We start from the raw sequence: 27,872 nt of genomic DNA, 5'->3' as shown, positions 1-27,872 counted from the left end.
TTTGGGTGACAATGTGGGTGCTTGTGGCTCTGTGCTCGGAGTCTCTCCTTGACCCTCTCACAGTGGTCTGTGGACATCTCCACCTTGTGCACATGTGCCCCTTGGTCCTCTCTGTGGCTCTCTCTGTTCTGCTCTCACGTTGTGGGTATCTTCTCTCCCTTTATTGTGCTCCATACTTTCCCTCTCTTTCTTTCTGCTACGCCCCTCCCCAGCCTCTGTCTCTCTCTCTCTTTGTTTCTATGTACAGTCATTGCCCCACCTCCGCACCCCCTTCCTCTTCAAGCTTAGAAGAAAACATCCAAACACCTCAGCGTCAGCATCTCAAATTTATTCTCCAGCAGCTGTGGCTGAGAGGAAAAGGCAAAGAGGAGTGGGGGGGTGGTCCCCGAGAGTGGCAGGCATGGGGGGGTTTCCGAGCAGGACTGGAGCCATGCACCTGGCAGGCGGGCAGGGATGGGTTTAGGATGGGGTAGTCTAGAACGAAAGCTGATTGAGAACAGTTGGGGAAAGGATCCTCCACACAACCCAGAAATCCATGGGGCATGGAAGAGGGCACTGAAGCACGGGGGCACAGCCTCCCACTTACTCCAGAAGGGAGAGGGAGTGGGGTAGGCGGGGCCTCAGAGGTAGGGAGTTGTCCTGGAATTCGAGTCTGGAACAGCCCACCCCATGAGACTATTTCCCAGAACAACAACAACAAAATAAAAACAAAAACAAAAAACAGAAAAAAAGAGAGGCAGAGATTCTACCAAGATGGAGTCTAGAACTCCAGGGAATAGGGGAAGGTAGTGCTGGTTCTGGAACCTGGTGGAGCAGAGTCCAGAACACCGAGATGAGTGAGAATCTAGGGCTCAGTGCAGCAGAATCTAGAGCACAGGAAGGCTCTAGAGACTGTATGGAGTTGAGAATTCCAGGAACGCTTGAGAGGGGCATCTAGCACCCAAGGGGCAGGGGCCAGAATGCTGGGGAGCAGGATCTAGAATTGGAAAGGGATGGTGAAGTGGGGCCGAGGTTGGCGCGGCGGAAAAAGCCGTGGAGACACCTAGTGGCAGTGGGTGGGAATTACATGACTGGCACAGGTGTTGTTGGGCTGATGGGGCTACGCGCATCCGGGTGCACGAAATCCGGGTTCACGTAGGTGAAGCCTTGAAAATCGGCCTGGTCGATGCTGGCCAGAACTAAGCGGTCTGGAGGGGTCAGCGCTGGCGCCGCCCGCGTGAAGAACTTGTCGAAGTTCTCACCGCTGCGGCCACACTGTGGGAAGGAAACAGGGAGGGAAACATGACGCTCTGCCGGCTCCTCAGGTGCCCAGCTCCGTCCCCCAAATCCATCGCCTATCTCCTTTGGAATCTCTGCACATCTTCGTGGCCTCTGCATCTCCCTTTAGGGGTCTCCGCAGAGGGAACCCCACCCCATCTCCTCATATAGATATTGGAGCTCCTGGGTGTCCCACCCCCAGGAACCAACGCTTTTTCTTGAAGGTGACTTACCGGGCGGGGTCTAAACGGAGGTGGGATCTCCAGCCGTTCCAGCCGCTCCCAGTCGATCCAGCGGAAAAAACCATGCGCACGGATGGTGGGTTCCCCGTCAAGACCTGAGCCCAGGCGCTTCGCTGGGTGCTTGGTTAGAAACTGTGGGGAACATAGAGAGATGAACGGATGGACAGAGCCCTGGACAGGGAGGCCCAGAGATTGAGAAAGGGAGAGAGAGACAAGGATGGAGGAACCGAGAGACACAGGCACAGAACTCCAGGAAGAGAAGAATGGGGGGACAGGGAGAGATGGGGAAGGAGAAAGGGAGAGAGGAAGAGGAAGGGAGAGAATAAATGAGAGTGGGGTAGATGAAATCCAAACCAGAGACCCAGGGACAGACAGAGAAAGAGAAAAATCAGGGGCAGAGAAACCCAGAAGTAGAGGAAGGGGACAAGGAAAAAGAGAGGGAGAGGGAGGGAGTGAGGGAGGGAACAGGGGAGAGAGGGAGGAACGGGGAGGGAGGGAAAGAGAGGGAGGGGAGGAGAGAGAGAGATTAGCGATCCAGAGAAAAGGGGGGAGGGATGCAGAGAGAGGGGGAGACCCAGAGGGCAGAGACCCAGAGAAGGTAGGAGATGGGAGGGGGGTCCAAAAAGACAGGAGAGAATCCAGAGTGTGTGTGTATGGGAATGGGGGAAGAAGGTAACAGAGACCCAGAGAGAGGGACAGAAATGGAAAAGGTGGAAAGACATCCCAAAGGACACAGAGAAAAAGGGAGAGAAAGCCCCATGATATGTAGTTGGAGACAGAGAGACAAGACAGAAATCCAGAGAGAGAGAGAGAGAGAGAGAGAGAGAGAGAGAGAGAGAGAGAGAATGAGTCAGAGAGACATGGAGGCAGGAGGCAGGAGTTGGACGGGACGCACAAGTGTACTGACGCCTGTCAAAAAGCTGCTATAGGCTAATCTCCTTCTCTTATGTTAACTCCATAACCCCAGAGGGAGACGAAGGCTCTCAGAGTTTCGGTGACTTGCCCAAGATCCCGCAGGAGAACAAGTGGCAGGAGTTAGGTACCCCTGACCCACCTGGTTCTGAAGAGGCAGGTCCTGACCTTCCAGCCCTTCCTGCAGTGAGCCCCTGGGGCATGGGGGCAGCAGCAGAGGATGGGACAGAGGCCATCCTTGGACTGGAATGGCAACAGGGCAGTGAATTATTGTTATAACAAAATGTCTGTACTATGTAAACTTTTCCAGCAGATGGAAGTAAAGTGGCATGAGGAGCGGGAGCCTTTCCAATGTACACAGACACTGTGTAGGCAGCCCTGGATGGCAGCATGGGGTGCATGGGTTGTGAATCTGGATAATCTGGGAGTCAGGGGGCTCTCACCCCCTTGCAGATGGCCACGGCTTCCCGGGAAAGTGACTTGGGGTAGGTGACAGTTTGTTCCATGATGGCCTGAAACAGCTCCTCCTCGTCCTCCCCATCAAAGGGGGGCTAAGGAAATAGAGGGGATAAAGAGTCAGAGACTTGACAGACTACCTCTCCCCACCTTCCACACCCTCACTACCCACCATGAACATACCTCCCCTCCCCCCAATATCCTAGGGAAACATATGAGCAAACCACCAAAGCTTTATCTTTCTCCCTCTCAGATGCTCTGGTTTCCTATCTCAGATGCTTCCGCTCTCTGCACTTCTTTGCTGTTCTGTCTCTTTCTATCTGCTATGTAAATCAGCAGGGTGTTAATTAGGCAATATGTCATTTAAATAAAAGAGAGAAAAAAAACTGCAGGAAAAGCTGTACAAGCATTCTGGTTGGATGAGAGGCCTCCAGTCTTCTGGGGTTAGGAAGAACAACACCAAGGAAAGGATTCTTTATGTGAGTTCTGGAGATTTTTTTTATAGAGTGGAGGGGGTCCATGAACTTGGATGGGGAAGAAATGCATCTTTATTTTTTTAAATGTCTAAGTGAGATTTAGCATTCCCTTCAATTACAAATGTAGACAACAAACCACTACAGTAGTACTTGTGGCTTTATTACCAATAGAAATCACAGATATTTTCCTATCACATCAGAGTTGCAGATATCTCAAAATATCAGTCATCTCTACTTCAAGATTACTGGTAGACCTTCCTATTTACTTCCCATTCCTGTGAGATATTACTATTTAATTTATTAGCAGGAAATCACTTATATGTCCACTTACATGTCACTTAATATTTAAGCAACTGTATACATTGAAATTAAAAATTTTTAGATGGTTAAATTATATTCAATTAAATTTTTTGTTTGATAATCATATTTCAATGATTACTTTTTTTGTAATCCTATTATTTTATTTTGTGCGTTTGAAAACATTGTTCCGAGAAGGGGTCTGTGGAATCAAAAAAGGTTAAGAACCCCCAGCCTGGGAAAGATAATGCTTCAGCACCACGGACAGCGCTATGTGGGCACGACCTTCCCTAAGCTTAGCACCTCCTTAGACTATAGACATCCCTTCCTAACCTGCAGTCCTGAGATAAAGGCCACTCCGTGCTGAGTTTAGCCACGCCAGCCTCTCCCCACTTTCCCTTACCTGTCCCGCCAACATCTCATACAGCAGAACCCCAAAGGACCACCAGTCGACAGACTTCCCATAGGGCTGATAGGCAATGATCTAGCAAGGGAAGATGGAAGGCAAGGAATCGTGCTTTGTGCTTTGCAAAGACTAGGACTCCTGTGGCCTCACCCCCTGGTCACCCTACCCACTTTAAGCATTTTCAGCACAAACTTCTCCCACTCAGAATACCTTAGCCAGAGCTCCATTCTTTGGGAAATCCAGGAAACAAACTTGACCTACTTAGAACATTCCTTTGGTCCCAAATACAGATTATCTGGGGGCCAACTCACAAGTTCCACCTATCTAAAATACATAGGTAATTGGACCCTCTCTTTACAATATCAGGTGCACAGAATTAAATTTCAGAGACTAGAGATTCTTAAATCTGGATGCATTTCAGATTCATCTGGGGAACTGTTTAAAAATAGATGTTTCCAGCCCCGAAGAACTCAACCCTTAATAAGTCAGAGTCAGAGGCAGGAATGTGTGTGTATTTTTCAAAACCTTCCCAGGTAATTCTGATTAGCAGGCAGGTTTTGAAACCATTGACCTTGGTTACTCGGATACTAGCATTGAATCAACTGAAAAGATCAAGGCACCATCAACACCATCTCCTTCTTCAACTGAAAGAAGTCAGGACACACTATCTACTTATGTGCAGTCAGATCATTAGCTCTACCCTCTTCACAAAGTCAGAGCACATAATGCCCGTTTGAAATATTCAGGAGACAGCCTCCACACGCTTAGTGTTCTCGGGGGACAGGCCCCACCCAGTCAGAGTAACTGGAAATCCTCACCACCTTTTTAGAACAGTCCGGTAAAAGACCCCGTTCTCTTGGAATTCTTTGAGCTCGTCCAGCTCTTTCAGAACATTCACCCACAGGTCCCACCCACTTTGCCTATTTAGAGACCCAGCTCCACCCACTTCAAATGCTCAGCGCACAGGCCTCTCTGCACTGCTCTCCGTTAAAAAGCCCAGAACTCATGCAAAGATCCCTGGGTCAGGTCCCACGCATTACAAATGCTAGACAACCAGCCACACCCAATCAGCGGACTTGGAGCGTGGGTTGTGGTCCTGGGGAGACATTACGGTTACCTCAGGGGCTATGTAGTCTGGGGTCCCGCAGAAAGTGCGGGTAGTGGTCCCAGGGAAGACGTTCTCCTTACACATGCCAAAGTCAGTGATTTTGATGTGTCCTTCAGCATCCAGCATCACGTTGTCTAGTTTCAGGTCCCTGGGGGTGGAGGTGGGGTGGGTAGGAATTGCGGGAAGGGTAGAGTTCAACAGGCTGCAGCAGTATGTTCTAATCCCTTCCCCTCTAGGGACCTGATTTCCCTCCATTGAAAGGTCTGGGGCTGCTCACCGGTAGATGATGCCCTGATTGTGAAGGAAGAAGAGGCCGATGGCAATTTCCGCTGCGTAGAACCTGGAGGAGGAGATGGAGGGTCAGAGGTCAATGGCTGGACTTTACCTCCTTCCACCTTCCCTCCACCCTCGCCTGGACCAAGACTCACGCTGCATGGGGCTCCTTAAACTTGCCCAACTGCTGAATGTGGTACATCAAGTCACCCCCGGTGACATACTCCATCACAAAATACAGGCGATCCTGGGGGCGAGTGGGCGTGGCTTAGAGGCGAGGACACGCCCACCAGGTTTCCTATCCGAGCAGCAGCGTAGGTAGGCCTGTGAGCCCAACATTCGAAGTGGGCAGAGCTGGGTCTCTAAATGGACAGTTCCTCTCTCCAGACAAACTGAAAGGCTGGGGATCCACCCAATCAAAAACCAAGAACAAATGACCACGCCCACCGGAAGGCCCCGATGATTCTAACAAGGCCAACTCAAAATCTCCACCCGCCCCATCCCCCTACCCGGTTACTGCGAGCTACCGGTGCTCTGGTCCCACCCTCTCAGAATTGAAGTTTGAGGGCCACCATTCGCTGGAAATCCCGGGGGATCCCCAAACCTCTTTCCATACCCACTCACGGACATATGCAGTTCTGGCCACTTATTAGGAACCAAAGTCGTTCAGGCCTCACGTGCCATTAATGATGATGATGATGATATAATAATTAATAATAATAATAATAATAATAATATAAAAATCCAAGAAGCTGGCCAAGCCAGTTCAGAGCTCTTGGAAGTAGTCACGCCCTCTCAAACTCTGTAGGTTCTGATTCCTTGTCCCATTCTACAATTTTGGAAAACCCTTCTTTCTATGGAATCCCCCACCCAGAATCCAAAAGTGATGACCTCGTCATTCAGAGCCTAATTCTGGCCAAGACCACTCAGAAGATGTTCTTCTCCACGCACGCCTTTACTCAAAAACACCCACTCAAGACCAAGCTCGCTGGGGCCACATCCACTCAAGATCCCATCTGTCTGGCCACACCCATTCAGAGAGCATGAAGTTTTCTGGTCTTGCTGTAAACTCAGAATCCCGGAGCAGATGGCTGACCCATCGTGGGGAATGAAGCAGGGCTCCAGCCCCCACTCCCTCCTTCCTTACCGGGGTCTGGAAAGTGGAGTGGAGCTGGGTGAGAAAGTGGGGCCTGCCTCCTGGGCCTCGGCCCCCCAGGGCCAGAACGCGTTTCTCCACCAGAGTGCAGTCCACATCATCATCCTGGACGATCACGTCTTTCTTCAGGATCTTGATGGCATAGAGCTCATCAGAGCCCCTACGCTCGGCCAGCATCACCTGGGGACAGAGGCCCAAAAGGCCCATTCTGTCCTAAAAACCCCAGAGGTGCAGGTCCCTGCCCCTCCCTTTCAGGGACACAGAGAATCAGAATCCCAGGTCCTTCATCTCCCTCTCAAGGGACAGTGTGTCCTGACTTTGCCAACCACTCTCTCAGAGAAAGCAACCACATCTTTATGCCTCCCCTCTCCAGGGACCCGAACGCGCCCCATGGAATCCCTTTGGGAACTCAATAGCCTTGTGTCGCTTCCCTTTTACTTTCCCCCTAAGGACCAGAATGTGATCTCCCCCCAGATATCCTCCCCTTCCCCCAGAGCCCCAGGAAGCCAACCTTCCCAAAGCTGCCTTTTCCTAGAACCATGAGGAAGCTGAAGTCGGAGATGTGCAGACGTCCAGGGCTCGCCCCGAAGAAACAGCGCTTGGAGTCAGTGGGACTAGGGGATGGGGAAGGGATGGGAGAGGAAGAGGGACCCATCCGCACCCGCTGTGAGAAACGGGAGAGACCCCAAGATAGTCAGAGTCCCGATAAGAGTGTGCCCCTAAGAGACAGCATCCAAGAATGAAAGGGGTGGGGAGAGATGGAGAGAAAATAAAAGTTGTCCCCGCCACCCTCCTTGGCTTAAGAACTTTCTAAGACTTCCCATAGCTGGAAGATTTATTCATCATTTAACTAACCCTTAGAGAGCTAACTATATGCCATAAATCCTCTGGAAATCCCTGTTACCTCTTCCCATTTTAGAGAAGAGAAAACCGGCACAGAGACATTAAGTAACTTACCCCACGTCACAAAGTGGGTAAAAAGCAGAGCCAGAAATCAAAACCCATAAAGCCAGACTTGTGTCCCTCCTTTCTGTTTCTCCACCATCACCCAGCACATGGCTTGGAACACAAGAGGGTGTTGAGTGGATGACCATCTCAGGAGATGAGTGCTCAATGCGATTCCTGTTGCTCAATCCTCAGAGCAGACCCAGAATCTGAACACTGTTACCACTGTCCCCCTGGGCCAGGCTACCTGTTGCTCCCATCTGGTCTTCATGATAGCCTTCTTCCTCCTTCCACCTTTGCCTTCCACCATCTAGTCTCTGTACAGAGGCAGTCATCTTGTTCAAATTTAAATCATCTCAAGCCACCTCTGATACTCTCCCATCTCACTTGGTTTAAAAAGCCAAAATCCTTCCAAGGAATGACAAGACACACACACATACACACACACACTGCCACCCCACCTTCCCTCTCTGACTTTATCTCATGCTTCTCCCTCCCCCAGCCTGTGCTGAAGACACTGCTGGCCTGCCTTAGACATTGCTGACCTGCCTCAACCTCAGGGCCTTTGCACGTGCTCTTCCCTCTGTCTGGAATTCTTTTTTCTGCTATCCCCATGGCTCACTCTCGCCCCTCCCTCATATCTTTGCCACACAGTACTTTCTCAGTGAAGCCTTCTCTTCAGTAAACTGCTGTTAAAATCATAATCTTCTCCAACGGCACTCCCTATCCTCCTTAATGTTTATTTTTCTCCACATCGCTCATTGCCTTCTAACATATTATTTACTTCTTTATTTTATTTAACGTCTCCCTTCACGTGCAAGCCCCATGGGGGCAGGAATTTTTTTCTCTCTTGCTCGCTGCTATATCCCCAGTGACTAGGACCATGCCTTACCCACAGAGGGGCTCAATGAAATATTTTGTGAAAGAATAAATGAGAGAGCATTCCTTTCTTTGGCCTGAAAATCTGGTCTCCCTTTCCTTTGCCTGGGGAATCCTGTCCATCCTCCAGGACTCACCTCTCTGAGAAGCTTTCTCTGACTCTCCCGGGTGGTACCAAGTGCTTCTGGGACCTCCCCAGTGCCTGAGGCTACCTCCATTATCAAACACATGCCTTCTCATGGTGAATGTCTCTATCTGTAACTTTCCCTCACACTAGAAGAGGAGCACCCCAAGCAATGACCTGATTCTACTTCCCGAAAAGGTTCGGCTAATGTGGCACCTCCAGAAATAGGTGTTCAGTGAGTGAGTAAATGAGTGAAGGAGAGAGAGGCCACAGTGATAAATAAATAGAAAAACTCAAGAATCAATGCAGGTGTCGTCTCTTCAGGGAAGTCCCCCCAGACCATCTTCCCCCCAGGCTGGGTTAGTGCCTCCTATGCTTCTTTAGAGCTCTGGGCTCTGATTTAGCCCATCATCCAGGAATTTAAGTATCATATTTGTGACTGTGTCCCTACCTTGGGGACCTGAGAGTCAGATTCACCTAGGATTACTCAGCAAGTATAACACCTGCCACCAAGTATGTGCCCAGCCTGTGTGTGTGGAAATGAAGACAAATCAAGAGAGAGAGATACAGATCACAGGAATGAAACTGTCTCCATTCCAGGCCTCAGTTCCACTCACCTCATATAATTCCAGGGGATAGTTACAGGCCTGGGGGCGGGGGGAAAGAAAGCAAGTGTCAGAGCCCCAGAGAGGTAGAAGATTGCCCTGGAGCAGGGGGTGGGGGCCCCCAAACTCCCAAGCCAGGGTAATAGATAGGAACTTGAACTCCCATCAGACTCTGGGTCAGGAGTCCCCTAGAAAAGCAGGTGAAGGAGCCCCAGGGTCTTTTGGGAATTGTAGTCCCAGGACCAGTGAGTGAGCAACCAGTGGTGGCATTTGGGAAAGGCCAGCTCTGTACTGTGGGGAGCTGGGCTGGGCTCCCCGTGAAGAAGCCAGGGTAGGGGTACCTCAAACTTCTGGAGGAGGCTGCAGTTGTCAGCATCAGCCACTGGCACATTGTAATATTCGCCCTCCTCCTGGTTCAGTAACTTGTACCTGATATATAGACGGAGATCAGAACTTGGCAGGAGGGCAGGAGATGGGTGGGGATGGACGGACCCACGGGAGAGGCAGAGACATTAGAAGGGGGGAAAGAGACACAGATAGATACAGAGATGAAGAGAAAGAGTGAGGGAAGGAGAGAGGGGATGGGGAGAGATGCGCAGGGGGAGAGAGAATGATGGTGGCCTTGAGGGAGACCACACATAGACTGAAGTGGAGATGCAGGGGCACCTGCCCGACTCGAGCCCTCACCAGCCATCCACAGGCGCCTTGAGCAGCTCTGAGACCCCAAAAGACATGGCGCCCATGAAGTCGTTGCGGGAGGTCCGGTCCCAGTCCCACACCTCCACGCTGAGCCGGCGCTCCACGTCCCCTGGCTTCAGGTTGCTGCAGGAAGTGGGGGGGGCAGAATGAAGTGCCCAGATCCAGGCTCCCTCACTCACCATCCTTGGTGCTGAAAGAGGAAGCTAACCCAGCCAGCTGGAGTCTGTTTCCTGCTGTGTGAAGTATCTTCCCAACTCCGGTCCTCACGTAGGGGGACACTCTCCCACCTTCTGGGGCCCTAAGTAAACCTAGACAGCTCTCGCCATCTCTCTCCCTCCCTTATGCACTCTTGGCCTCTTCGCATCCCTATCTCCTGGTCTTTCTCTTCAGGTCACTCTTCTACTCTGAGTCTCTGTGCCCCTTCTCCCTCCAGTCTCTGTCCTTCTGTGTTTCTGTTAGTTTTCTTTCTCTCCCTGCCACCCTCCGACCCTCTGCTCAACCCCCATATGCACACCATTCCGGCCTGCTGTGTCTTTCTTTGGGTCTCTCTCTCTCTCTCTCTCTCTCTCTCTCTCTCTCTCTCTCTCTCTCTCTCCCCTCTGTCTCCCTCAAAGTGGTGGGCTTTAATGGAGATTGAATACACAGATATCTGTCTCCCAGCTTTTATATCTCCATCCCTTTCTCCCAATCACTCCATTCCCCTCTCCCTTGATCACTCCATTCCTTTGTCTCACCGCCTTTCTCTGCCCCCTTTTTGGGTTCCCTCTATCCTCCCACCTCCCACCAGCTGCTCTCTAGGGGTCTTGTGGGCCACCAGGACCCTCGAATCATCTTCTATCAGCCATCCCAGCCTCCCCTACACTGGAGGCTCACAACACAAAGGTCTCGTTCCACACAGGGTTCAGCGTGGCTTTCACTGTCCGGGTCTTCTGTTTTGTCAGGTTCCGAGGGTCTGGGATGAGCTTCAGTTTCACATAGGGGTCAGACAGACCATTGGGGTCCATTGGGATCAGATTACGGGCCTCACCAACTAAGGAAGGAGGTGAAGGAGGATAGGTTGGGTTAGATAGCATAGCCCTCCCCCAGCAGCATTAAGAATTCCAAGCTCTCAGCCGTCTGTCTCATGATCAGATGTCTTTGATGTCTTACGTGTCCAGTACCTAGAAGATAGGGCATAAAGCCCTTTTCCCAGCCGGTGACCCTGAAATCAGCCCCTTCCTCCATTAGGACCTAGAAGTCAGGACCTGGCCATATCAGCAGTGGTAAACCCGAGCCTCACTTGGAACCAGGTTTTTTCTCATGCCTCCCTCTCAAGGACCTTGACACTTCGAATGGCCATTAAGAGGCGCTGAAAGTTACAAGAGGCAAGGCTGGAGATGGAGCTGCCAGCTAGAAGGGGCGTGGCCGGGTGGTGCTCAGCTTTTGCCGGTGGGGTCAGAAGTGTGGGCGTGGCCTTCGAGAGGGCGTGGTCTTCCCGGATTGGGACAGCTCAGGTGAATTCAACCGGCCCAGCACACATGGTAAAAGGGCGGGGCCTCACCCGTGACATGGATCTCATCCGCGGTCGGAGCCCGGATTTCCAGCTGCAGGCGCCCGCGGCGCTCGGTGTGGTCCACGCCGCAAAGAGAGGGCACACTGCGCACACAGCGCCGGTGCACGTTCATCTCGCAGCCTCGGGAGACAAAACTGGGGTTAGCGCTTCAGGCCCCGCTCCAAACCCCAGACTCCATCCCCCGGCATTTCCCCAAACCTAGACAATGTGCTTTTGAAAGGGCCCCAGATGCGCCAAGTTCTGGCTTGAGCAGCGAGTGTAGACTCACAGGAGCATTTCATGCCCTGGTGTACCAGCCCGTAAAGGAGGGAGCCACAGTGGTCGCAGAAGGTGGGGCTGCTGTAGCTGTGTAGACGGAACTTGTGCTTGTTCCGGGGATCCTGGGGGCAGACAGGAGTCGGTCAAAGGGGGCGCCAGGGGTGTCCTAGAACCCTGGGAGTCAGCCCTCTGAACTCTTCCTCCTTCCGCTTTGCTCTCCCGATCTTCCTGATGTTCCACCTCACTCATTCACTCTACTGTATTTATTGAGCATCTACTGTGTGCCAGACACTGTTCTGGGTGCAGGGACCCAGCAGTGAATAAAACAAAAAAACAAAAAAAAACTGTCCGCATGGAGTTTGCTTTCTGGCGGAGGGAGACAGAAAATAAACATGATAAATAAAATGTTATATGATGGATGGTAAGAGGTGCTCTGGAGAAAAATGAAGCAGGAAAGGGGACTGTGGGGGGGGGGCTGAAATCTGAAATAGAGTGGTCAATCAGGGACAGCATCACTAACAAGGTGGCATTTGGGAAGAACCTTATGGGAGGTGGGGGCTTCCAACATCTATAGCCCCTGCATCCCCACCTCCCACAAGCTGTTCTTTGAGGACTTCTGGGCCACCATGAACCACAGATCGCTCACTGTCAGCCACTGTCAATGTCTGCCCACTGATGATCTGCCTTCTCCCAGCCCCTGGTGGGATGGAGAATCTGACCTCTGTTATACAGCCGTAGGCATTGTAAATTAAAACCACACAGCAGGGCCTAGCATTAAATGTGCTCAGTACTGTTACTCTTACTGCTGTGGTTATTATTAGTGATTTTATTGCAGTCCCCACATAGCCCTGCGTTTAAATATGAGCGAGGCTATTTCCCAGCTGTGTGATTTGGGGCAAGTTCATGCCCAATTTTGAGACTCAGTGTCCTCCTCTGCCCAGTGGAAATAAACAATCTATATCGTGAAGCAATGCTAACTGTCCAGAGTCCAATTAAGCAAGAATTTAGGGCACCAGTAAAGCACTCCTCCCTCCACCTTTGGCAAGGTCTGAGTTTTAAATCATTTGATATTTGCCTTTCGTGAAGAATGCATTGCAAGTTATCCTAGGGTGAAAATTCAGGACACTCTTAGGCTTTTATTTATTTGGCAGTTTAGTGAGGGTCCTATTTTGAATGATACTTGGGTGGCAGAAGGATGTTGGTAGTTGCCATGATCTCTTTCAATGCTCTGGACTTCTAAAGGTGTTCAACTGAAGGTTCCTGCCTCATGGAATGAGACACTGTATGAAAGCCCTCAGCAAGATACCTGGTACACAACTGCTCCAGGGATAGAAGCTGTTACTATTATTCTCAAGGTGAAAGTCATGATTAAAAAGGAGACAGTCCTGGGGCTCCAATTAGCTCGATCAGAGTCCAAATTTTGACTCTGCCCACTACCCAGCTGTGTGGGCTCACCCCACCCATTCCAGAGACCCAGGTTTCCTCCCTGTAAGATGAGGGCTGTGAGCCCTCCCTGCATGGGATCTGAAGACTAAATGAAACCATGCTTGTAAGCCCTTAGCACTTCTTAAGCCCTTGATCCATGTTACTTACAAGATCAAAAGCATTAAGAATAAAAAAAGAAGTCAGACTGATGTAGAGGAAAGACCACCTCTTTACTAATTCACCTCTGCTTCCTCATCGGTAATAGTGTAACAATTTTAACCATGATAATAATTAATAATTTGTCTGTTGCCATTTGCCAGGTATAGTCCCAAGTATTTAATTCATTTAGTTCTCAAAACAATCCTATAAGGTGGGCATGGTTATCCACTTCATTTTAGAGGTGATGAACTCAAGAATTGCCGAGAGGTAAGCTAACTGGAGGAAGGTCATAGAACCAGTTGGTGGGGCTGGGATTCAAACCCAGGTGTTCTGGCTTAGGAGCCACTGGTCATGAGGACAGAATCAGTCCCTACCGGATTCAATCGTATACTGCCTTCACCATACCTGGTGAGTGTATGCAATGAACACTGGATAAATCAGAACTAGCACTGGTAGTGGAGGTGGGCAGGTGAGGCAGCTAGTCAATAATATATACAGGCACTGGCAGGCAGTGATGCTCAATATGTATTCTATGGTCACATTCTCCATGTAAACTTCAATTTTCTTCACCTGACAAGCTGGCAAAATTACTCATAAGCTTCTGTGGTGCCATCTCTGTCTCTTTCTCTCTCTGCTTCTTTCTTCATCTACTAATCATTACTAATCATAAAACCATCTCCAACCCTGTGTCAAAACCTGAGCTACACTCTTAACCTACCTGACTTCATCGAACTGTCAAAACAGACCTAGGATGTCTAGATTTATGCTGCCCAATACTGTAGCCACTAACCACACATGGCTATTAAATTTAAATCAATTCAGATTCAAAGGAATTTAGATTTACCTGCCTCAGTCACAGTGGCCCCTTTCACATGCTCACTAGCTGTGTGACTGGTAGCTTCCATATTGGACAGGCAGATACGGAATATTTCCATCACAGAACCAATAGGTGGTGGGGCTGAGATTCGAGCCCAGGGGTGGCTCTATCGGTCAACACTAGACTGTCAGCCCCACTTCATAGGGGAGGTACTGGTGAGGGGAACTGAGGTTCAGAGAAAAGAGCCCCACAGCCAGACAGAAAGTGAAGGAAGGATCAGTGATGGGCTATTTCTGTAAGCCCCTGATGTAGGGGAGCAGGGAGGCAGACAATTGTATGTATGTGTGTGTGTGCACATAAGAAAACTGTATATGAATATGTGTGTGCACATGAGGAACTGTAAATACACGTGTATGTGTGCACATGGGGATCTGTATATGCACGTGTGTGTGTGCATGTGTATTACAGGATCTCTCTGGGCCTCCCTTTCTGAGCACCTCAGCTGTTCTCCATATCCACCATTTCCTATTCTAGTCTCTCTCCAGATATCTGCACCTCTGAGTGTCTCTGTCTTACCTCTCTATCTCTCTCAATCTCTCCGGGTCCCCTTTTCCTTCCTCCTGTGTTGCCGTCTCAGTGCCATTCCTCTCTCTCTCTCTCTCTCTCTCTCTCTCTCTCTCTCTCAGATTCCCTCTCATCTTATCTCAGGATCTCAGTGTCTGCATCAATATTTCTCTCTCTCTCTGTTCCTCAGCTCTCAGTTTTTAAATCTCTTGAGCACTGGTATACAGCCCACCCCCTCCAGTGCTGGTCTTTGGTCCTCCTCACCCTGCCTCCTCTCTGTCCCCCACCTGTGCTCCCATCCTCTCTCAGTCTCCTCTGATTCCCCCTTTCCAGGCCAAGGGCAGGGAATCTGGGCCAGACTAGCTCCCCTTATCTCTCCAGCCCCCCTCCCCTCCCAGCCTTAAAATAGCAGGAGAAATTGGGACGGACGCAGAGGGGGTGAGGGCGGGGGCCCGGCTTGAGGAGGAAGAACCAGGTGTCCGGGCACTCACGTCTGTCTGGGGGCCCTTCCCAGCGCCTGGACACTCGAAGGTCACAAATTCGTGGCATCGTCGATGAACCACAAAGCTGCAGACTGAAGGTGAGAACCATAGAGACACAGAGACAGAGAGACCCCAATGGACAGAAAATCAGAAAGAGAGACCACTGACAGAGAGAAAAATAGAGAGTGACGCTGATATACAGAGAGTTCAGTTGAGAGAAAATCAAAGGAGAGGTTTTACGTGCAGACCAAGAAAGAAAGAAAAAAGATAAACCAGGAGATGAAATTTAAGAGAGGGACCCTACGACAGAAACAGAGATGCAGAGAGTCACAGAGAGCCCAGTGCATACACACAGCCAAAGGGAAACAGAAAAAATAGGATCCCACTGACAGACACAGGCCTGCAGACAGAGACAAGAAAGCCAGAAGGAAAGAGGCAGGCAGAAGAAAAGAGAAAACACAGAGCGAAATCCTCCGACAGAGAGCAGCAACTTGGGCAGAAGTGAGTCTGGGGGCGCTGCTGCCGGCCACCACCCTCCCTGACTCACTCTGTTCTCAGCAGTAGCAGCTGGTGCTTTAGGACTCAACCCCCTCTCCCGTCCCCCATAACTGCTGGCCCCCCTCCTTGGCCCCACCCGCCCATCAGTGACCCCACCCCGCCTGCCCCTGCCTAGGACGGTTGATGTTGTCATGGTGATGGCAGCCTGGGGGGGCTCTGACTTTGCATCTTCAGCCCCCCCTCCAGCTCCCCTTTTCCAAAGCTCCCTGTTCCCATGGCAACAGATTCTCCAAATATCTGTCCCCACCTGGAGCTGGCCAAGGGAGGGGCCCCCAGCACCACCTCCGCGGTGGCCCCACCATCAGAGCTCCCTCCCCACCACAGGCTGTGTCTCTGCCACACCCCCCGCCCCGGGCTCCCCCGCGCCTCTCTGGGGACCAGAGAACACGTGTGTCAAACAGCCTCAGCTCTGGGGCCCCAGCCTCCACCCTCCTGAGGGTCCCAGGAGTCCAGGTCCCCAGCTCTTACCTTGACATTGCAGGCCCTGCTTTCCAATTCCCCTGCAAGAGTCAAGGATCTGAGGTCAGATCTAAGGTCAGTGCACAAAAGGGTACCTGGACCCCCTCACATAGTAGGCCTCTGACCCTCCTCCCCGCAGGAGCCAGGAGTCTAAGCCTAAGCCGCCCCCTCTTTCTAGAATCAAAAAAATTCTGGCCCCTAGCCCATCTTCTCTCAGACCCAGCATCCCAGGACCCCCAACCCCTCCTCCCTCCGACTCAGGAGCCCAAGCTCTCAGCCCCCTCCTACCCTAGGACCAGGAGCCAGGACTACAGCCCCCTCTTTCCTCCTTACTCAGGGATCTGGTGTGACAGGGGTCTCTACTCTAGTCCCCTCATCCCGCAGTCCCCTACCCCCTTCCCTCACCAGATGAAGTCGGTGCAGTGGCTGCAGAAGGTTGGCTGCTTGAAGAAGCGAGCGGTGAACTTGTGGCTCTTGACTTCGTGAACCACCTTCTGCCTCAGAGCTCCCTTTCTGCAAAATAGGGGCCGGGGGCCCCCCTCTGAATCGCCTCCGCCGGGGCCCAGGCCTGCCATGGCCCCAGGAACGTCGCAGGGACCAGGATCCTGCCTTTCTGGGGGAACAGGTGGAAAGGCGAGGAGCCGGAGACTTGGGAGAAAAGCGGAGGCACGGGGAGAGCCCGAGGAGGGGAGGGGAGGCGCGAGGCACCTCCAGGAGTGAGCGCTCGGGGCAAGCAGGGGGCCCCCCGGGAGGATCAGGGGGTGCGGGCGAGTAGGGCGCAGAGCCGAGGGCAGTGGCCGGAGCAGCCGGAGGCACGGGCGGTGGCGGTAGGAGCTCCGGCTCCAGCACCTGCTGAAATGTGGGAGCCCCGGGTGGGGGGAGGCGTTGCCATGACGACCAAGGGGCGGGGTTTCGGCTTAAAGGCGTCCCCCTCCCTGAACAGGAGACGAATGCCTTCTCCCAACGCCCCCCATATATACGCACACCCCCTCCGCGGGGGCTGGCTGGAGGGAGGGGGCATCTTCCGAGCCGTGCTTCCCCCCCACTCAAATCTGTCGCCGGGACCGCTTTCCATCCCCCCTCGGGTGCCTGGATGGCTCCTGATAACCCACTGAGACTCCACTCGGATCTCTGTCTCTGACTGTGTCACTCAGTTTCAACCCACAAACTTTGTATTAGGTGCTGGTTTCCACTGGTGAACTGGGAGACTTGGTGTCTCACTTTCTTGGCTGCCGGCTTCCACCCGAGTCTTGACTTCACTCTCCGAGCTTCTGTGAATTTCTATGGCTATATCTCCCTCTGGGGTTTTCTGTCTCTTTTCCTCTCCGTGGATTCCTGGCGCTCCTGCTCTATCTCTGTTTCTGTCTCTGGGTGGATGGGTTTTCCTTTCCTTGTCTCTGATAATTTCTTTTTCTCTGTGTGTCTCACTCATCTTGTGACTCTCTCTCTGGGTCTTGGTGTCACTACGCTTTTCTAGGTCTTGGTGTCTCCCTCTTTTTGGGCTTCTCTCTAAATCCTGCGGTTTCTCCCTCTCCCCGTGTCCCCGTCTTTGTAAATGCTTCTGTCTCTCTCTCCTTTCTGTCTCTGCGACTCTCTCTCTTTCTCTCTCGCTGTGATTCTCTCTCTGTCTCTCGCACCATCTCTCTCTTTCCCTGTCTGTTTCTCTCTCTACCTCCTCTTCTCTCTCTTTCTGTCTCTCCAGGGATGTCTCTCTCTAAACTCTAAATCCTTGCTGTCTTTCCTCTCTCTCCGTTTGTAAATGCTTTCTCTGTCTCTGTGAATCTCTCTGTTCGTGCTTGCCTCTTCCTCCCAAGCTCTCTGTGCCTGTCCCTCTCCCGAACCACCCTCTCCCTCTATGGCTGGGGGGTCTCTCTCCCTCTCCCCCATCTTTGTCCCTTTCTCAGCCATTCTATTTGTCTGACTCTCCTTCTCTCCATGTCTTTCTGTGATTCAGTCCCTGTCCTTCTCTGGCTCTGGAGTTCTCTGTCTGCGAATCGGTCCGGGGGTTGGGAGGATCTCTTCGAACGTCGGCCCGATGAGTCTCCTTCTGTCGCCCCTCCGTCGCTCCACCGGTGCCTCTGCCCCTCTTGGCCGCGCTCCGCCTCCCCTAGCTCCGGAGCGCTTGCCAATCCTCGCTCCAGGAGACCCGTTTTGTTGCCAAAGGCAACCACGGCCCTTCCCGGGCTGCAAGGCGCTCGTCCCTCCTGGGACTTGTTGTCCCAGCCTGCGGACCGCCCGTTCCCGTGACGTGGCCGAGAACTCCCTCTCCCGGCATGCCCCGCGAGGCGGGGTACGGCGCTGAGGCGACTCCTGAGTATTAGGGACGCCCACCGCACTTTCTCCCGGACTCTTTAGAAGCGGGTGGGGCTACCGGAAGTCGAAGAGGAGGTGGGGGAGTGTTCTCTTAACCCCCCCCCCAAAATGGGGTGCTCTGGCCTTCCAGCCACCTCCAGGCGTCCGCCGTGGGCCAGAGCAGATAGAGAACGTGGGTGGCCCCCGCCCCGAAAACGGATCTTGGAATCCCACCGCGCTGTTCAGCGCTCCTGCGGTTTCTTCCCTAGTTAGCAACGTTTCGCCGGATTCTGGGGCAGGATTCTCTGGTGCCTGCCAGAAGAGGTTCAAGCAAGGGATGGGGTGGGAGAGAACCCCAGCAGCAGAAGGACAGGGAGGAGACGCCCTTTAAGGAAGCAGGGGTTGGTGGTCAGAATTCTGGATGGACACTGCAGAGATCAGTGACTATTCCTCACCAAAATGGAGTGCTTGCCTGCCCTGCGTAGTTAGCCCTTCCCCTCTTCCGGCTGAACCCTTCCCTCCCTTGAATTCTTTTTCCCAACTGCTTTAGTGGGTGTGAATGCAGAAAATGGTCTGCATGATCCCGGAATTTCCCTGGATTTATATATTTATGATTCTCCTCAGGCTGAAGAACCGGGCAAGGTGATCTGTGGAACAGACTCATTTCAGGAGTAATTCATTTGATCTTTTATCAAGGTCTATTGACCAGGTGTGACAGGGAGCTTAGAACCGAGAGTGGGAATGTAGGCAGGGTCGGATCCTGAAGGCCTTGAACAGCTGTCTGAGGGGCTTTGGTATTATCTATAGGCAAGGTGGAGTGGGGTATGGAAGGATGTGAGCAGGGGAGGGCTGTGTCAGACCCGGCTATTGGGAGCACCCTCTGGGGCCAGGGTGGGCCAGAAGATGGTCAAGGAGGAGGCTGGGGCAATAGCTAAGGTGAAACAATGAAAGGTGAGCTGGGTCAGGAACCTGGAGAAGGGGACAGATATAAATAGCACTTAGGAGGACCAACAGTGTTTGGTGAGCAACTTAGAGAGGAGCCAGTAAGAACAAGTGCCTAAGGTTCTCAGCCCTGAGAGGCTATTACTGAGATGGGGAATCTGGAAGAGTTGATATTGGAGGAAAGATTCCACACTCAGATTGGGACCTTGTATTTCTGAGGTGCTCACGGCACTCCAAGGAGGGTGAAATCTTGTTCATTTCTGTCCTAACTAGCTCTCCTGGTTTGAGAGTAATTTAGAAGATCCAGACTCAGCTAGTATTTTCTGATGAGGCCAAAGTTGTCTTGGCCCCAATCCCCTTCTACCACTAGACCCAGGAATCTGGGCCGGGCCCTGTCTCCTGGAGCCCTCCCCAATAATAAAGCAAGCACAAGTCTTTCTTTTATCTTTATATCGAGGTAAAAAAAATTTTTTTAAAAACATGGGTGTGGTAGTGGGGAACGGATAAGGCCTCCCTCTATGATTGACATCAGGGGCTGATGGGAATCGGAAGCTCCAGGGAATAAAAAAAATAAAATATATATTTATATATCATGTTATGCGTGTGACTCCCAGAGAAGCAGGAAGCAGCAGCAGGAAGCAACTAGCACACAGAAACGTGTGTGTATCAGATTCAAGCAATGTAATTCCTCTGACTATGGCAGCAGCAATCCCCACCTACCTAACCCACCCACAAATAAAAAAAAAATTTTGAAAAGAAACGTCCCCTTTAAGGATAGGTCCACTCAGTAATGTTTGCCCTAGCAACCAGGGAAAAAAACAACAACAACAAAAAACCCAGGCTAACATTCCCTTTAAGGCCAGCAGTGGCCATTTTCTCCACCTCCCAGCAAAAGCAGTTCATACTATTTTAAACACTGAGGCTGGAGGGCCATATCATTGCCCCTCACAAATACGTCACATAGTTGCCTTCAAGACATTGTGGTTCTTTGCCAGCTTTTGTTTTGTTTTGTTTTTGTGGAGGGCACAGTTCACAGTGGCCCATGTGGGGATCGAACCGGCAACCTTGTTGTTAAGAGCACCGCACTCTAAACCATCTGAGCTAACTGGCTGCCCCCTCCAGCTCCTCTTTTGATACCCCAGGGAGTAGCTCTGGTGGAAGGCATCCACCACCCTTTGCTTCCTTTAAGATGGCCTCTAGGCAGTGGGTTTTTAGTAAGCCTGGCAAAAATTGTAGAGCCAATCTCTGGTGAGGCTAAGTGCCAAGTGGGGCCTAGGACCCAGGGAATGCACTTTAAGCCTCCAGCCCACTGGAAATGATTGACCTCTAGGGATTTTTTTTCCCTAGCTATTCCCCCCCCCCAGCCCCCAAAAAACACACATACACATCTACTAAGGCACAGCCAGGGAGGGCAGACATGCTTTGGCAATAAGGCCCCTCAGGAGGCCCAGGGTCTGAACAGCTGCAAAGAGGGGTATGGCATGGTGGAGTTCAGCACCTTTGGAGGTGGGGGTAGTGGGGGGAGAACAAAAAAGTTTCAGGGCTCCCAGGGAAATTAAAAGAAGGAAAATGGGAAGAGGAAACAGGCAGATTAGAAAACAAACAGGACTGCCAGAAAAGAACCAAACAACAGATTAAGTAGAAAAGAAGAGAGTGAAAAGAGAAAGAGGCAAAATGGAGACAAAACAGATCATGTGCGACCAAACAAAACAGGAAGGGAAGGAGACCGATCAACAGGACAGGGGAGAGCAGGAGTGAATGAAACAGAAGAGCGTGAGCTGAATGGGGAAGGAAACAAGGGAGGAGAGGGAAGCCAGGTAGAGGACATCAGTGAACTCAGTGAAGAAACCTCTGGAGAGAGGAGGGAATTGGGAGCTCCTGGTGAGAGCCTCAGACTCTGACAAAGACCAGGTGGGCTGAGTACACCAGGTCGGCCACATAAGCCAGCAGGTTGATGGCCGTCAAGATGGCCACAGCCAGGCGGGAGTCCCAGGCGCACATTCTGTAGGTGTGAGCGTCACGGCAGGTTGAATCCATCCGCCGTTGGGGCTGGCCGCCGTACTTCTCGTCGAACTGGTAGAGAGGCCAGAGTACCATTGCGGAGGCATAGAAGAGGACGGAGAGCAGGGCCAGCCCAGACAGGAAAGTGGGGAAGGGGATGGGCAGCATGTTGGTGCAGTCGCCCAGGTTCAGCAGGATGGCCACGGCCGCCAAAATGAAGCAGATGGCATAGACGGCCACGCACCACTCCAGGGCTGGCTTGTACTTGTACAGGTAAGAGTCGATGATGAAGGCAAAGATGATGCAGGCCACGAAAGTCTCAACCACTTTAAGCAGGCCTGGCACTGTGGCCATGTAGCCGGTGATCTCGCCGGGCCGGGCCCGGGTCCAGGCCACCTCAGTGGCATAAGCCACACAAGCGATGCAGGAGAAGACGATGGCAGCAATGGCGTGGTCCCTTGAGCGGCCAGGAGACATGAACTGGACGATGGTAGTGGGGTAGATGACGGAGGCCGAGAGGCAGAAGAGGGCAGCGTAGCAGGCATAGGTGATGGGGAAGTTGCGCCAGGACAGTGGGAAGCGTGGCTGGAGCCCACCTACCTCCACGATGATAATGAGGAGGGTCATGGCGAAGCAAAAGCACCAGGCGAACATGCACCAGTTCCCCATGAACCCATGCCAAGCGCCCACGCTGGCCACCAGCGAGAAGGCCACACAGGTGGAAAACAGCTGTAGCAGGCGGAGGAGGCCCAGGGGCTGGGTCAGTGCCCGAGGGGACCCCAGAATGGTTGGGGAGCCCAGGCCTGAGGTGGTGGTGGTCGTGATGGTCGTGCGGGTCACTGTCACCGGCATGGCTGCAGGAAGAGAAAAGGTGTCCTAAGAAGGTTCCAACTATTACAATCCAGGCCCCCAGCCCTTGCCTCTAGGGAGGAGAGGGGGACGACGACAAAGTAACTTTGGACTCTAGCTGGAGAGTGTCCCAGATGCAGGCCTCTCCGTTTTCAAAGTGGGACAGTCCCAGGCCTAAGAGGATGAGTTGGTTGCCCAGGTCCTAGCCCCCTCCTTCCCTCTGGCCTCAGGTCTCCTACCTCCTATGTCAGAACCCAGGAGTCTAGGCCCCTATCTCTCTCCTTGTCAATTCGTGCCTTTCCTCTCCCTGCAACCCAACTCCTGTAAAACCACAGAGCTTTCTTCCCACTCCAGACACTCAAGACTGCCCTCCTTCCCCCAGGGAATGACAACCCAGCCACTCAAAACTGGGCTCTGATGCATCCCCTCCTCTACGCCCCCTCCCCCACCACTGTCAGAACAAGAGGACAGAGGACCTGTCTTCCATTAGCTCTTGACCCATCTCTCTCTCTCAACTTCCTCCTTTCGGGTGTGCAGGGCTCTGCACCCCAGCCCTTCTGCCCAACTTCCTCCTTCACCTAATAGGCCTAGATATGGGTCTCCAGCCTCCAAAAATTCAAGAGTCCAACCTCCATGTGTGAGTTTTCTCCGGGATGCACATCTGATCAGAGCTTCCAACCTGGCCCTGGAACTGCTGGTAATCTCTGGGCAGCACCCCCACCTTTCCACACCCCCACCTCAGAGATCAGCAGTCTCCACCCTCCCACCTGGGATTTCCATCTGAAGAACTTCCACCCAAAGGAAGTGGTGCCCCCCCCCCCCCCCCCCCCCCCGTGGAGTCCAACTCCCTAAGGAACACAGCCAGCAAGTTCCTCAACTTCAGGGAAACTCAGCTCCCAGCTTCTCAACTGTCCAGGGCCCCACCGCTTCCACTGAAATCTCTAGGCCTCCCGGGTTCAGTTCAGTGATACAGATTCAGACCTCAAGACTCAGGGCCCTCAGCCCTAAGCACACCAGACACAGGCACTCTGGGAAATCAACTTCATTCTTCAGAACCCACAGCTTTTACCTCCTGTCCTAAAGATCCTCAGGAATCCAATACCCAGATTTTGGGGCTAGATCCTCTCAGGCCCGAAAACGTCTCAGCTGCCACCTCTGAAAAGTTCAGAAGGCTCCTCTCAGCTCAAGGAAATAAAACGTTCTTCTTCCAGCGTCAGGCGCCTGCACAACAGGCTTTAACGGCTTCCAACCCCGCCCCCTGCACAGCAGCTCCCGGAGCACTCAGACCAGCTTGAGGACACACTGCCTCAGATACACAGGTGTCTGCGCCCCCTCCTTGTTCCCAGGTACTTCTCTCAGTATCTAGGAATCGACGACCCCAGCCCCATCCACTCTTAGACCCAAATATTTAAGACCCCCAGCCACCTCCTCCCTCTGACACAAAAGTTCGGGCTCCCAGCCCCTCCTCCCCCAGCCCCAGAATCCCAATCCCCTGGCCCCTCCTGCTTCAGACCCAAGAGTCCAGGCCCTGAGCCCACTCACCAGTTGTCTTAGGTGAGGACCCCGACGGAGAAAGATCCGGTTGTGGAGGCAGATGAAATCAGACACCTGGAAAAGGTTAGTCAGAGCACAGGAAGGAGAGAAAATATCAGCGTCCAGCTCAGTCCCGGCTCCGCCTTCCCAGGACTCAGACGGCCCGTCACCTCGCCGCGGGGGCCTGCCCGGAACCCGCCAGAAGACTCCGCAGCCTGGGCGCGCCTCCCAGCCGGGGCGGGTCCGGGAGATGACCCCAGGGCAGCCCCGCCCCCTCTCCTAGTCCCCAAACTGCGGAGACCGAAACAAAGGCTGCACCGCGAAAGTGCACGCCCCACGGGCCGGCGTGGGCGCGTGTGATCTTAACCCTGCCCCCGCCCGGCTGCTGCGGAGTGGCGGGCGGGAGGGCCCTGGGCGGAGGCTACGGGGGCGGAAAGCCGGGCGGGCGCCGCGTCTTCTATCCTTATTAGGACTTCAAGTAAGCCCAGCCATCTGGAATGTGGCGGGGACCGGGAAGCGGCGCCGGGACCCCAGCCCCGCGCTGATCTCCGGGATGGCCCGCCCCGCTGGTCGGTTTCGCGGGGGTGGGAGGGACCCTAGACTCCAGGTCCTAGCGGGTAAGGCCTGGATCCCAAATTTCTGGGACGTTCAACATGTGAGTTCTGGGTCCCTATGAAGACGGGCTGGGCGCCTGGTTTCCCCAAGAGGGTCTTTAAGAGAGGAGTGACCGGGAACCGGGGCCCCCAGGTTCGCCTGGTGGAGACCCGCCTCCTTGAGGCCCTAACCTGTGCACGGCGTTGGAACTACAACAGAGATGTGTAGCCTCCCACCACCTCCAGGAAGACAGATCTCCCAGGCAACCTGGAAGGTGCCTCCCCCACGGCCCTCCAGCACCCGTTAGGAGGAAGTCGGGACCGCCCAGGAGGAAGAAGACGGGCCAGAGTTCCTGAAGTGTCCTGTGGAAGTCAGGATAACTCAAGGGACCACCCTCAGGGTCGCCTGAGACAGAGCTCAGGAATGCGCGGCTGGACACTGGAGGAGGGAGAGGAACAACCGGCCCAGTTCTGGACTCCCCCGGCCACAGCCCGCCCTCCACGCCCAGCACCACACCCCATCACTCTACAGAATCAGTCCGTGCTCTCGACATCCAGGGACGCTGGCCTCAGCCTTGTCCTCTCTCGGCCTTCCGGCTCTGCTTTGCCAGCTCCGACCGCGCTTCGGGAGCATAGGTGCTGGACCTCTACCCCCCGGCCTTTCCAGTCCAAAAGTTTGGATTCTGTCCCCAGAGTGGGAGGTCAGTAATTCTGAACTCCAGCCACTCTCCCAAACTCAGGACTGCCAACTCCAAGCGCCTCCTGAGGACGTCCTCCTACCAGATTTCAGCCCCCTTCACCCCGGGATCCTAAGAGTCCCCATCCCTCTGCGTCCTCAGACCCAAGAGTCCAGGCCCCCAGCCCCTCATCCATCACACCCAGGTGTCCCGGCCCTAAGCCTCCTCCTCCATCAGACCCAGCAGTCCAGGTCCCCCGTTCTTCCTCCTCTTTCAGACGTATGACCTGTAGGAGGCCAGGCTCCCAGCCCTCTCCTCTCCAGAACGCGAGTCTTGGCCCAGCCCCAGTCTTTCTAGGGACTCAGACATTCTGAATCCCAGCCCTTTCCTCCCTCTGCACCCAAGAATCCTGACACCCTCGAGAGTCACCGCAGCCTCACCTCACGGACCAGTGGCAGCTGCAGCTGAAGCAGAGGTGACCGCTGCAGACTGGAAGGGTCTGCGGACGGGGTGGGGTTGGCGGGTTGGGGAGGGAGCGAGGGCGGAGCCAGAGGAGGGGCCGGAGCGTCGGGCTCGGGCCGAGACAGGGACTCCCCCAGAGCTAGGGCTACCCAGCCCCGCCCTGGGGAGGGGCCAACGCAAGACCACGCCCCTATAGGATAAAGGAACCTCTACTCACCCGCGCTGCCGGAGGTGGGGGGTAAAAGGCTGAGGTCACTGTCGCCATGGTGACAAAACAGGAAGACACAACAGCTGGAGGAGTTGGGGCTCCTGGGGGCTGCCCTCCCCGACACGGCCCTAGTGGTTTCTCCAGGGGAGGCCCGGGAAGGCCGTTGCCACGGCTACCCGCCTGTTTAGCATTTGTTTACGACAGAGACCCTCAGCCCACGTCCCCACCCTAGTCTCACCTCACTTCTCCCTCTCCATTCCTGCTCCCTCCCTCCAAGTATGCTCCAGCCCCGCCTTCCAGGACGGATGAAATCTTGGACATTGGGTCGCAGGGGGTTGGGGACCGAGCCTCAGTGTAATGGGGTCTGTGAGTTAGGGTCTCTGTCTCCTGGGCCTGTAAGATGAAAGAGGTACCGATCTCTGGGCTTCAGAAGGTTTCTGAGCTGAGGTCCCCGACTCCTGGGTCCCCAAAAGAACAGTGGTTGGATTCCTGTACTTAAGGATCGGGTAGGAACAAAATGAGTCCCCTAAGCGTCATTTACACTGGGACTTGTGGAACAAGGAAGGACTGGTGGGCCGAATCCCTGGGTCCCAAATGTCACAGAGGGTGGGGTGGGGGGAGTTGGTAGCAAAATTCCTAGATCTAGAGCCATAGCAGTTGAGGGCACGGACTCCCGGGTTCCATAGGACGCGCAAACTGGGGACCCAGATTCTTGGCTCAAAAGAGCAGTCAAAGCTCAGACTCCTGGGTGTTCCGAGTAGAAGCGGTTGCAAACGGAGCCTCTTGGCTCTGGAAGGGAGAGATATTTTTGGCCCGCGTTCCTGGCTCCTGGAAAGAGGGAGGGGCTCAGAAGCTTAATGAGGACGGGGCTGGGGGCGCCAGATTCCTGGTTCCTGCACGAGGGGAGGGGGGCTCCAGGGGCCGGTGTGCTCGAGTCCCCGAGCAGGGAGGGGCTGAGGGGTCCTTTTCTAGTGGAGGCTCTGGGGCCCTGACACCGATTGACAGAGCCAAGAAGCCAGAAGGATCTGAAGGTCTGGCTGCCAGGTCTGGGGTCGGGCGAGGCGGGGTCCCGGCCGCCTGGGTCCCTCCCTGCCGGCTGAGCACACTCACCGCACTCTGCAGTCCTTGGCGCGGCCTGGCTCGCGGATGCTGCGGGGCGGGGCCTGCTGGCGACTGCGGCTGCTCAGCAACGCTTAGCTAACGGGGCGATGACCTCGCTGCTGCTGCTGGGTGCCTTCCAGGCCCACGGAGGAGGAAGCTTTAAGGCCGGAGACCAGGGATGGAGGCCGCGCGAGTGGTGAAGGGAGGGGTCCGAAGGGGTCTGGGAGCTCCTTATACCCGGCTGCGTGCCCTACGGAGGTGGGAGGGGCTGGGGGACTGGCTACTGCGAGCTCTGCAGAAGCCGATGGGAGGGCAGAGATGGGAGGGGTGTGGAGCCTGTATGCCCGGTTTTGTGCCCCTGCAAAAGGGGTAGGTAGCCACAGACCCTCTGTCATTCTGAGACCTGCTTAGGGAACGGGTCTCCATGAAGCCCGCGTCAGGACAGACAGGAATCAGGATGTATTAATCAGAGGTTCTCCAGGGACGGCCCCAGTTCTATTCACAGACCTCCTTGGCACCCAGCGAAGCAGCATCTCCCCACCCCCTCCTTCCTGCCCAAATTAGTCACTCTCTTTTCCTGACCCCGTAGTGGCACTCCTGAGACACCCCGAATAGTCCATGGGCAGTGTCCACTCACAACTGACTATCTCATGTATCCTGGTGGAAGCCTTCCTTCCATTCCCCGTTTAGGTACTAAAACCCTACAAGTGCAGAGTTCAGGGCAGGGGAACAGGAAGCAAATATGTAAAGAGTGAGTCATTGGGGTGTGACTTTAGGGTTCCCGGGTCTGTGTAACCTGGCAAAATGCATGTGCCACTGGTTCAGTATTTACCCATCCTGGAGGACAACATCCTGACCCCAACGATGTTGTCTGCAGCCTGGCACTGTAACTCAATCTCAGACAAGCCGTGCCTCTGTTCTCTGAGACTGGCTGCTTTGGGGTGATGGAGCACAGGGACCCACCCACTGACTTCCTAACACTGAGTTCCTTGATCAGAAGCGATATTATATGGGTTAACATGACGGTGAATAGGGCCATTGAGCGCAGACACATGCTGCTGTTGGCAGGAGTGCGGAAGGCTAGGAAAGCAAATAACAGCCCAGA

The 27,872-nt window shown here is 53.7% G+C and overlaps 2 protein-coding genes across 8 annotated transcripts; both read right to left on the bottom strand.

The window, feature by feature from the left end:
- Positions 1-313: 313 nt before the first annotated feature.
- On the bottom strand, positions 314-16,961 carry PRKCG (protein kinase C gamma). Its single transcript, XM_019715922.2, has 18 exons — positions 16,515-16,961; positions 16,119-16,150; positions 15,102-15,184; positions 11,656-11,767; positions 11,376-11,507; positions 10,709-10,865; positions 9,824-9,958; positions 9,478-9,565; positions 9,149-9,178; positions 7,095-7,247; positions 6,575-6,763; positions 5,583-5,674; positions 5,432-5,494; positions 5,164-5,302; positions 4,044-4,124; positions 2,855-2,962; positions 1,491-1,631; positions 314-1,254 (listed from the first exon to the last, which is right to left on the bottom strand). The coding sequence occupies exons 1-18, from the start codon at positions 16,682-16,684 to the stop codon at positions 1,063-1,065; spliced, it is 2,097 nt and encodes a 698-aa protein (XP_019571481.1). The 5' UTR covers positions 16,685-16,961; the 3' UTR covers positions 314-1,062.
- Positions 16,962-19,776: 2,815 nt separating this feature from the next.
- Positions 19,777-27,021, bottom strand: MYADM (myeloid associated differentiation marker). 7 transcript variants are annotated; one of them, XM_074315951.1, is made up of 5 exons: positions 26,777-27,020; positions 25,676-25,846; positions 23,736-23,801; positions 23,263-23,348; positions 19,777-22,198 (listed from the first exon to the last, which is right to left on the bottom strand). In XM_074315951.1, the coding sequence occupies exon 5, from the start codon at positions 22,194-22,196 to the stop codon at positions 21,234-21,236; it is 963 nt and encodes a 320-aa protein (XP_074172052.1). In that variant the 5' UTR covers positions 22,197-22,198; positions 23,263-23,348; positions 23,736-23,801; positions 25,676-25,846; positions 26,777-27,020; the 3' UTR covers positions 19,777-21,233. The 7 variants fall into 7 exon arrangements, with proteins under 7 accessions (XP_074172052.1, XP_019571497.1, XP_019571495.1 ...); XM_019715938.2 differs by lacking the exon at positions 25,676-25,846; XM_019715936.2 differs by lacking the exons at positions 25,676-25,846; positions 26,777-27,020 and adding an exon at positions 25,437-25,656.
- Between the last annotated feature and the right edge of the window lie 851 nt (positions 27,022-27,872).

The sequence above is a fragment of the Rhinolophus sinicus genome, linkage group LG11 (genome assembly GCF_036562045.2).
Source record: "Rhinolophus sinicus isolate RSC01 linkage group LG11, ASM3656204v1, whole genome shotgun sequence".
NCBI lineage: Eukaryota > Metazoa > Chordata > Mammalia > Chiroptera > Rhinolophidae > Rhinolophus > Rhinolophus sinicus.
This window is presented reverse-complemented; position numbering and strand designations above follow the sequence as displayed.

Bases quoted from the DNA above. Each gene is read 5' to 3' on its own strand.
- PRKCG (XM_019715922.2), bottom strand. From the start codon at position 16,684: ATGGCAGGCCTGGGCCCCGGCGGAGGCGATTCAGAGGGGGGCCCCCGG. The intron at 16,151-16,514 runs GTGAGGGAAGGG...TGACTCTTGCAG, and splicing joins CACTGCACCGACTTCATCTG to GGGAATTGGAAAGCAGGGCC. The intron at 6,764-7,094 runs GTTGGCTTCCTG...CTCTGTCCCCAG, and splicing joins GAAAAGGCAGCTTTGGGAAG to GTGATGCTGGCCGAGCGTAG.
- MYADM (XM_019715943.2), bottom strand. From the start codon at position 22,196: ATGCCGGTGACAGTGACCCGCACGACCATCACGACCACCACCACCTCA.